Consider the following 10,029-nt stretch of genomic DNA (forward strand, 5'->3'; position numbering starts at 1 on the left):
TTTTAAGTAGTTTCAGATTCATTGGCGAAGTGAGTGTGGCATCATCATTTTGGTATAGTTAGTCCCTAAAGGACCTAGCTACTGTTACCCAAAGCAGAATGCATGTCCTCTAAAAACATGCCCTGGCTGTTAAACAAAATAAATTATCTGTAATATGATGTTTTTTTTTATTGTATTCCATTTTTTTTATTTCGTGCAGGCCCTTTGAACTTTTATAAAAATTTAGGTTTTTCCCCAATTTTTTTCCTTTCCCCCATGAAAAAAAGATAAGACCTTTTTTTTATTTGACGGGGACTAATTGATTAAATTAATTTACCTCTAAATTTTACTTAGGGTTTTCATTGTAATGGTAATCTCCCTTCTTTGGGGCGGCGCTCCAACCACGGGTTAAAGGATAAAGATTTCAATGCCGGGAAAAAGTAAAGGGGGTTCCAGTGACAGATTTTAAATCGATAAAATTGAAGAAAAACCCTTTGGGGGTAAATTTTTTTTTCTTTTTTTTTTTCAGTGGGTTCTTATCTCATTGTTTTTATATTTCTTTTACTTTTTTTTATTTGTTTTGTATTTATATGTTGGAAATGTTTTGCTTCTTTTTTTTTTTTTTTTAAAATTGGCATTAAAAAAAAAAAAATTTTATGGCTTGCAGAAACCCTGGTGCGTATCTGGATTATTTTCAACAGGGTTTAAATGAGGAGACGTGGTTAAAATACTGCAAAAGAAGAGGGGTGCGGATCCGGGAATAGGTGCTGGCTTGCCGGGCTGGGCATCAGTGTGCAAAGGTAAATGACGGCATGAGTGAGGACATGTTTTTTTTTGATTTGCATGTTTTTTCCCATTTTTTGGGAATGCTATTTTAATTTGGTGATAAACCATAGTGGATCACATAGATCAGTTATGTAAAGGGGATCTAAATTGTAAAAAAAGGTAATTCGAGCCTTACATTCTTTTTGTTTTTCAGCCTTTTTTAAAAATCCCCGCATATCCCAGTAGCCATTTTTAAATGACAACACAATATGGAGTTTACTCCACGCCAAAAGCAGGCCCCCCCACGCAACAAAGGCATGGCCGATTTACGTCATTGGGGGTGCTTTAAAACCCCAAGCCAGCACGATACAGGTATTGATTTTCACTTCCGTGTTTCATTTAGAGGAAAAACTTTTTTTATGATATTTATAAAAAAAAAAAAAAAAAAAAAAGTGAAATAGATTAAATTTTTGGGTTAATTTTTCCCCCATTTTTTTTCCTTTTCCTTTATTTGATTTCATGGCTGTGCGAGGGGTGTTTAGAAATTGTTGGACATTTAACGTACTTTACCTCAAGTGAGATAAGAAAAAAGTTTTTATTTTGTGAAGCGAAATAAAATTGTACTGTTTTTTACAACTTTCTGTTCTTTATCGCACTTTTTTATCTAGCATATTTATAAAAATTTTTTTTAAAAATTTTATCATAGGGCATGACGGGGATAGACGAGAAAACCCAAAAAAGGTAAGTGAATGGCCCCTCCACCAACCCCATCACAACCAGGATATAAGATAGGAGTAAGAACTTTACTGCCTCGTGTCATCTCTTTTTAAAGTGTCTTGGATGTTTAGGCCCTTGAGTGCTTTGCCTTTTTCGGTGCGGTTTTTCTGGGGAACGGATTTTTTTCTTTTTTTTTTCGGTTTTTTCTTTTTTCCCCGGGTTTTTTCTTTTTTTGTTATTTAAAAGATATGTTGGAGTTCTTTTTTTTCTTGATTTTTCTTTTTTCAAAAATTACCATTTTTGTAGGACCCCCTTGTTTTTTATGAGTTGGGCAGTTTTTCCCACCCTATCATGAGTTCAAAATCATGATAGGGGGAAAAATTTTTTTTTTTCCCATTATAATTTACAGAAGGCCTAGCTGCCCCTTTGCTCCATGGATAAAAGACTTTTGCTCTCTTTTTTTTGTAAAAGTGTTGGTTCATATTCTAACGCAGCACAAAACAATACCTTTCCCCCTTTTCTTTTTTATTTTTTTTTATAATTTTATATATATATATATAAAAATTTTTATATATATATAAATATTTTATATTTTTTTTTTTTTTTTTTTTTTTTTTTTTTTTTTTTTTTTTTTTTTTTTTTTACACAAGTGCATAATTCATCAAGTGAATTGTTAGACCAACCTAACCTCACCTGTTTAAATTAGTGAACAAGGTGTTTATTTCTCATACTGTTTTGGCAATATTAAAGTTGTTGCTGTTATTATTTTTATGATGATGATGATGATGATTATTTTTTTTTATTATAATGATCAATATGGAAAATATTTTGAACATAATGAACAGTGCATATACATTTTTATTGTCAGTGAGTTAACTGTAAGAAGTCTACATACAGTAGATTCACATTGCCCCTTTATTCCTTTCCTTGGCAAAGACCACTCTTGTTTTAGTAAATCTGCCTAGGTCAGGCCACAATGCTTTAGCTTTAGAGATAGATGGGGGTATTGAAATTGCAACTATAAACTGAAAACCCCCAAAATAAGTCTTTTAATTTTTATTTATTTATTTAATTATTTTTTTTTATGTACCTTTATTTATTTTCCTCCTTCATTCCCCTCTCAGATTTGGAGGTAACCCCTACGGCGACACCTACTACGGCAATGAGGGCAACAACTTCTACGGAGGGGGCTCCTATGACAACCCCTCTGGCTGGGGCTCAGGGGGACAGCCTCCCATGGGCGGCCAGGGCAACTGGGAGGGCCAAGGGGGAGGAGGAGGAGCACCGCCAAATGTGCTGCCAGTGTCAGGCGGTGGAGGGTACTTCGATGAGGACTCTGTAGGGGCGCCTCCCCCGTCTGCAGAACCAGAAGAGGAGAGACACCGGTGAGTGCCTCTGTCTATTTTTGTTAGGGGATTGGGAAATACTGCAGGTGCAAAAGGAGTGAGAGATATCACCAGCGATATTGAATTTAATCAAATTTATTTTATTTATTTATTTATTTATGTATTTATTTGTTTATCTATAGTTTGAGAAGTTGACTTTAATTTCTGTGGACTTGGCAGTGTAAGTTAGTGCTTCAGTGCAAAAAAGTAATCCTGAAAAAGTTGATTCTCTTAAATTTTGATGCAAATTGAAATTTTCATCTATGTTCACCAAAAATATATTCCTTGCTATGATAATTAAGCCAATTGGAAGTATTGGCTTTTTTTTTTCTTCCTCTTCACCTAATTTTGAAGTTGATAGTTGTTGTTTTTCTTTTTCTTTTAAAATTCACAACTACTATAAATACTGTCTGTTTATGTATGTAATTTTAAAAACCCTTTGTAATATTTGTGTGATTTGTACAACCCTTTCTAATTCTGCAAACATTGATTTTCAGATCCCGAAGAAGTCACAGATCGCGCAGCCGTTCCCCAAGTCGACACAGACACTCGAGCAGACACCCTAGATCGCGTTCCAGATCACCTTCCCATAGACATAAGAGAAAGAAGTCAAAGAGAGAACGTGATGCTGATTAGAAAGAAGGAATTATGTGTGTCTAGTACAAACAGCTAATGTCTGTTGCATTCTCGGGTCTATATTTATATGGCATCCTGTATCCATGCATCATCGGTATACATGCATAAGAACTGATAATTTTTTATTTTATTTTATTATTTTTTTCTTTTTTTTTTACACCCTTTTTTAACTTAATGTTGGTTAGGAAATGGACTGTAAGTAGAAATATTATGAATAATAGCATATCTTTGATTACATTAACTACATATGCGTTATATAAGCCTTTAATTTTGTGAAAATAGAAATCATACATTTTCAAGCTAAATTGTTTCATTATCCAATTTATATACTTAAAAGTCATGGATTTATGCAAATACAATACAATAATGTTAGTATTTAGAATACCACAGTTATAACAATAGTTTGATGTCAGTAAACATGATAGACAGGCTTGGCTTTAGAAACTGTCTTTAGTAACCAGAGGCAGGTTCTTCATGAGAGCAAAGGCATATCTCATGCAAAATGGATTTAAGAGATTGAAAGTTGTTTATTGTAGAAGTAATGAAAATGGTTAAATTTCAGTCGTAAGGTTTAGACAATAGTAGTAATTCTGCAGTGCAAAATAGTGGTACTAACCTAATATATGCAATTTTACCTTCATGAGACACTGATTAAAGTTGCATAAAGAGGATAGACTTTTGTTAGCACAAAGTGGTTATGGGTTATGTAGATATCCTACATGGAAAAAGAAAAAAAATTGAACACCCTCTCTTGGGCACAGAGTAAAGATAGTGAAAGCAATATTGCAATGTAATGAGTTTTCCTTTTACACTTTTACTTATTTATTCAGAAAGTAGGAGAATGTAAGGAAGAAGCTTCATAGGCTATTAATGACAAATGATTCTGATAAATATTGAACTGATAAAGAAAGAATCTGTTTAGACTAGCACCATCATGTCTTGGAAAAATGTTGCTATATGAGAATACATTTTAAAACTGTAGCTAATAAGGACTTGTGTTTATTGTGGTGAACTTAATAGGGGCTTGTGTTTATTGTTGTGAACTGCACTTTGCCTTAAAAAATAAATTAATTAATAAATGATGGCATCTTGAGGCAAGACAGTCCTATTTGTAACTGGTAAGTGCAAAGTGATACATAAAAGGTTAAAATTTTGTTTGGGGCATTGTATATTGCACTAATTCAGTAACTTGGAATGAATCACATAGTTTTTGTAATTGTTTTTGTAGAATAATTTTACTGTCCAAGTCCTCAGCATCTCAGCTTTTTTGCAAAATGTCTGTGATCAACAGGATAGTAAAACAAGAAAACTAAGACAAATATTTGTCGGTATTATGCAATATCATTACTTACAAGGACTATTAAAAGGTACTACATGTCTACATTAATTGTAGTTGCGAACATGCAATAAATGAACTAATTAACTAGAAAATGGCATTTGTAACATAGAAAGTAAGGTAAAACAAATTTAGGTAGCAGCCTGTACTTTTTTACATTTGAAAGTATAGTGTCACCCAGACCCTTCCTTTATACGTAACCCTAGATCAAGAGTCGGGAACCTTTTCGGTGTGAGGGCCAGTCAAAGTTTCTAGGTGTAGCCTTCGGGCCGGAGCGCTAAAGAGAACCCAACAGTACCTAGGTGTACAAAAAAAAATATAGGAAAGCAGGCAAACTAGTGATTATATTGTATGAAATTTATTTAAAAAACAAAACAATAAAACACTCAAATCATTGACTTTGAAGATCTCATCCATGTGAATTTGCTCCATCCTATGTGCCATTATCACACTGAGAGGCTCTGCAGGCTGGATCTGGCCTGCAGGCAGCAGGTTGCCGACCCCTGCCCTAGATGTCAGAGACTTATGGCCAGTTCAACCTGCCATACACAAACACATATTCCAGGGAAGAATTTGATTATATCCTCAAGAAAAATACCAGGCCATATCATTTCTGTTGATATTATGACAGCAGTAGGCAAAGACCTACAATCTGATACACAGGTAGTGTATGTTTATATTTACCTTAAGAACAGTTATGTAGGTATTCAAGCACTTACATTACAAAGTGCTGTATTTAGATATAAGATAGCTTTTTGTTTGAAAATATTATCGATTTATGAAACATGGATTGTTATGACAGTGTATGAGAGAGAATTTTTATGACTGTTTTCAAGAATTTAGATAATGTACTAATATCAGATTATGATATAGCAGTAATGAATTTTTTAACTGAGAAAAATAACAGGGTTACAGGTTACGATAAACATTTGGATATTACATGCCTGATCAGCCACTGACAAAAGAAGCTAGAGATGTTGAATGTGGTGTTTTCATGCAAAAGGTTCATCAAGTAGGAAGGTTCTGTACACGGATAAAGCTCTTATCTCATGCTACAATCTTTGGTTCTGTGGTATGTCAGTGAAGAGGTGTTCTACTTTGTATGTCGAAGTGTGCAAAAAGAGTTGAAGAATTGCTTGTAACCATTTTGTTTTTCATCTTGTTTCCTGGCATTTTTAATTATCTGATGAATTTTTGGCCTTATTCATTTGTTTTATGTCATAGTAATATCATTCATCAGTTTGCATTTTTCTTTTATCCTTACCAGAAACAACAATCAGATTATCAGGTGTTAAATTTTCTTTTTAGGACTAGGCATATTTCTCTTTACTTCATGTCTATAACATACATTGTTGAATACATTCCTAAAATTAGTGGAAATAAGCTTACGAGATCCCTGTTGGCATGTCTCTATAACTGTCTCTATAACTTACCTTTCCATCATGTTTTAAATACATCACTTTTAAATTATTTTTATGCTAAACTCATGGCCATGAATCCAACAGTGGTGATATGCATCATATGATGAGCATGTACTATCTGTGACACAGGGTATGAAATGCAATGCATTTTTAAGGGGGCACTCCCATATGTGGTAATATGCTATTGGCATCTGTTCTGAACTATTCCTGCCTTTCATCCTACCCCTCTGGTCCCTATGAAAGTGCAGTGAGAAAGGAAAGTGTTTTTTGACTCATAAAATGGAAAATACTACACAAGGATGCTTATAAATTTTAAATCATAGGAAGAAAAAAAACACACAGAAATAGTTCATTTCTGTAATGTAAAATCCCTGCAACAGTGCACCAGTAATACTCAATGTACCCTGAGATCAAGGTTGTGTAGCTCCTCACAATGTTGAGTATTCTACACTACCCATAGGAATACACTTTCTATACATTTTCTTTATTGTTATATGCAGTGTGGTTTATGGAGTATTTCATAAGAAAAAATAGTATTCGGAACTTACGTTTTATGCAATTTTTTTGCCCACTTGTGAAGCATTGCTGAATTTTTTAGTTAATTTGCAGTTCATATATGCTTGGGGAAATAAAACTGCTATTAACTTTTCAAACTGAAGTGAAAAATGATGATCTTGGTTACATAAAATTGTTGATTTTAATTCATCCAACATTTTGAATTTAATTAATTTACTGGGATTTTTTAAAACTACTAAATCTTTGGTGTCTGTAGTTAGTTTTGGAATTCAGTAATTTTCTAAGTTAACCTAAGAATTTAACAGCTATGACCTCTTCCCTGGAGGGTTGCTAAATACTGTAAAATTCATCTGTATGTTTCCTTTTCCATCTTTATACAAAAACATTAGTTATAACAGTTAAGTTTTTTTATTTTATAAAAATTTTTTTAAATCTTATTTTTAAAATGGAACGGAATAAACAGAATTTCACAAAGCACTCAGTAGGTGCTTAATATTTATTTATTTTACTTATTTATAATTTTGTCTGTTTCTAAAAGTAAGCTGCCAGCCTATTTCTTTTATTTGAAGCTGTGACACCTCTGGCTGTGAAACCTTCACAGTCCTTAGTTTAAACACACAACTATTTTGAAATGCTTTAATTTGGATATTTATAAAAGAAGAAAAGAAAAGACACCTTTGTTTCTTCATGAATTAATTCATTGAAAAAAAATAACTAAAATTTCTTCCATTTTATCAATCTCACATACTCATTCAGACTTTATCTTTATCTTCTCATTAAGAACATGTTATTTAATCATTTGTATAGTGAAAGAACGGTAATAAATGTTATGCAAAGGTTGAAGGACGTCATTTTGTTTTTTTTTCTTTTTTGGGTGTTATCACGGAATTGTTGAACCTGTGAAAAAGATCAATTTTGGAACTCAAAATTGAACTTGAACATGGGAACTTTCATCCTTTTTATTTTGAACTTGGCTGGTTGGGAAATGAAACAAAACATCTTGGAAATATGCATATATCTTCTATACTGTTAGTTGAAGCTTGCTGTTTGAAATGCTACGGAGTTTTGAAATCAGCCATTTCAATGCTAACTTTCTTTTATGACATAATATCATAATAGAGATATCTACATAGCTATTAAAAAAATACCTTTTTTAGCATGTTTTGTACAAGCAGTTATTCAACACTGTATCTCTATATAACTAAACTTAATCATAGCACTGAGCACTGTGGATTAGGAAAATGTATTATATTCATTCATTTTTAAACTGAGGAGTAAGTTATTTCTTGGTAACAATTTCGTACATATCATTCCTCTTCTGGACACCGAGGGGAACCATCTGACGGACTTTTTGTACGTAATCCATATCTGTTTGGATGAAAAAACAGAAAGAAAAATTATTCATTGATCCGGGAAATGGGCAGAAAAAATATCAATACAAACTCACATCCTCACTACATTAAAAGTGCATAATTAGTACATATTTTTTTTTCTATAACTCTGGCAATCTAATACAAGAAAATCTCACCCAAATCAGCATATACAATCCCTTCTTCATGTTCTGTAGTTGCTACAACATCTGCCCATGGACTGACCAAGGTGGAGTGACCCCAGGCAATGTAAGTGGCAGATGTATCACGTGCAGGAGAAATGGTACCAACGTACACCTAGAAATAGCATGAGAAAACATTCACTGAACGTGTACAATCACAACTGCCAAAAAAGTAGGCTTTCCATTTTACTAAACACTCAAATTTTACAGACATACACATTACTTTTAAAAGGTCTATGCATATTGCAAAATAGTTTACTCTTCCTTAGCAAGACTTACTAAGAGTTTGATAGCATCCTTTACTTATGGACAGGTCACACAAGTAAATGAAAGTGAACATGTTACTCTGTTGTGAACATAACTGAACAGTTTACTAGAGAGATATCTATTCCCAGTGCAGAAGGAAATCACAAAACAATCAGTTTCAATTTCTGTTTACAACAGCAAAGCAGTAATTTATATTATCCACATTCTTGTGTATATTAGGTATTATCTACATTCTTATGTATGTACATAATACTGACTATGAAACTACATATAAATATCTATATCTATCTATCTATCTGTCTAAATAAAATCAAAATCAATTGCACTAATTGACCTGATTGTCAAGGGCTCGTCCTTTTTGCAATAGCTCCCAGTGCACAGGGCCTGTAGTCATGTTGAAGGCTCCTGGATACAACAAGAGTTTGCAACCTGTGTGAAAGTAAAATGTAACTTCTATCTTCCAACTGGAAAAAATGATTAGACACAAATATGCAGAGAAAGGACAGAAGAGTATCCAAATATAATTCAGTTTAGCATTCAAGCTGAAAGCCGCCTGATTCCAGTTACCTTCATCTCATTACAGAGAATATGCTACACACAAAATGTTCTTCCTTAAGATGACATAAACCAAGTCACTGGTCACAAACACATGATGACATTTTAATAACAAAACCTCACCCATTTTGCTGTAGACCTGGGCCATCTCGGCAAATCGAATGTCGTAGCAGATGCCGATCCCCACTTTGCATTGTGGGAGGTCAAAGGTTGTGTAACTGTTTCCGGGTGACAGGACATCGGACTCGCGAAAGCATATTCCCCCTTCGACGTTTATGTCAAACAGGTGGAGCTGATGAAAGAGGGGTACAAAAACAAACAACAAATTAAAATCTGTCAAAACCTCATGTCTGTGTATATAAAACTTAATTAAATTATGGGCAATTTAGCTTTCCCTAAAAATAAAAAAAAAATAACAAACAGTTTAGCTTGACTGTATTGGTAATATAAAACACACTTGGCTATGTACCTCAAGTAAGATTATGAAAGAATATGGTCTACAATACACCTGTTCAAACCATAATAGGGAATAATAAGGCTAGGTTGTATGTTAATCACTTATTAATCTTGATATATATATGCATATTGCTCTCTCTCTCTCTCTCTCCCTCTCTCTGCATATATTATATATATATATATATATATATATATATATATATATATATATATATATATAATAATATATAGTTATATAATATATATTATATATAGTTATATAATATATTATATATAGTTATATAATATATTATATTATATTATAATATATATATTATATATATATATATATATATATGCAGAGAGAGGAGAGGAGAGAGAGAGAGCAATATGCATATATATATCAAATTAATAAGTGATTAACATACAACTAGCCTTTTTATTCCATATTAAATGTATTTGAAT

The 10,029-nt window shown here is 32.8% G+C and overlaps 2 protein-coding genes across 2 annotated transcripts in view; one reads left to right on the forward strand and one right to left on the reverse strand.

Annotated features, from left to right (window-relative positions):
- The window catches only part of LOC119580047 (pre-mRNA 3'-end-processing factor FIP1-like), a 37,478-nt gene extending 32,851 nt beyond the window's left edge, over nucleotides 1-4,627 (forward strand). The window contains exons 8-9 of the mRNA XM_037927946.1: nucleotides 2,586-2,846; nucleotides 3,344-4,627. Of these exons, the coding sequence (XP_037783874.1) occupies nucleotides 2,586-2,846; nucleotides 3,344-3,482 (400 nt within the window). The 3' untranslated portion in view covers nucleotides 3,483-4,627. The remainder of the gene's footprint in view (nucleotides 1-2,585; nucleotides 2,847-3,343) is intronic.
- Nucleotides 4,628-7,930: 3,303 nt separating this feature from the next.
- The window catches only part of LOC119580466 (omega-amidase NIT2-like), a 2,633-nt gene continuing 534 nt past the window's right edge, over nucleotides 7,931-10,029 (reverse strand). Inside the window, exons 2-5 of the mRNA XM_037928616.1 lie at nucleotides 9,253-9,515; nucleotides 8,909-9,003; nucleotides 8,284-8,422; nucleotides 7,931-8,123 (exon numbers count right to left, since the gene is read on the reverse strand). Coding sequence (XP_037784544.1) covers nucleotides 8,035-8,123; nucleotides 8,284-8,422; nucleotides 8,909-9,003; nucleotides 9,253-9,515 — 586 coding nt within the window. The 3' untranslated portion in view covers nucleotides 7,931-8,034. The remainder of the gene's footprint in view (nucleotides 8,124-8,283; nucleotides 8,423-8,908; nucleotides 9,004-9,252; nucleotides 9,516-10,029) is intronic.

The sequence above is a fragment of the Penaeus monodon genome, chromosome 13 (assembly GCF_015228065.2).
Source record: "Penaeus monodon isolate SGIC_2016 chromosome 13, NSTDA_Pmon_1, whole genome shotgun sequence".
Lineage (NCBI taxonomy): Eukaryota > Metazoa > Arthropoda > Malacostraca > Decapoda > Penaeidae > Penaeus > Penaeus monodon.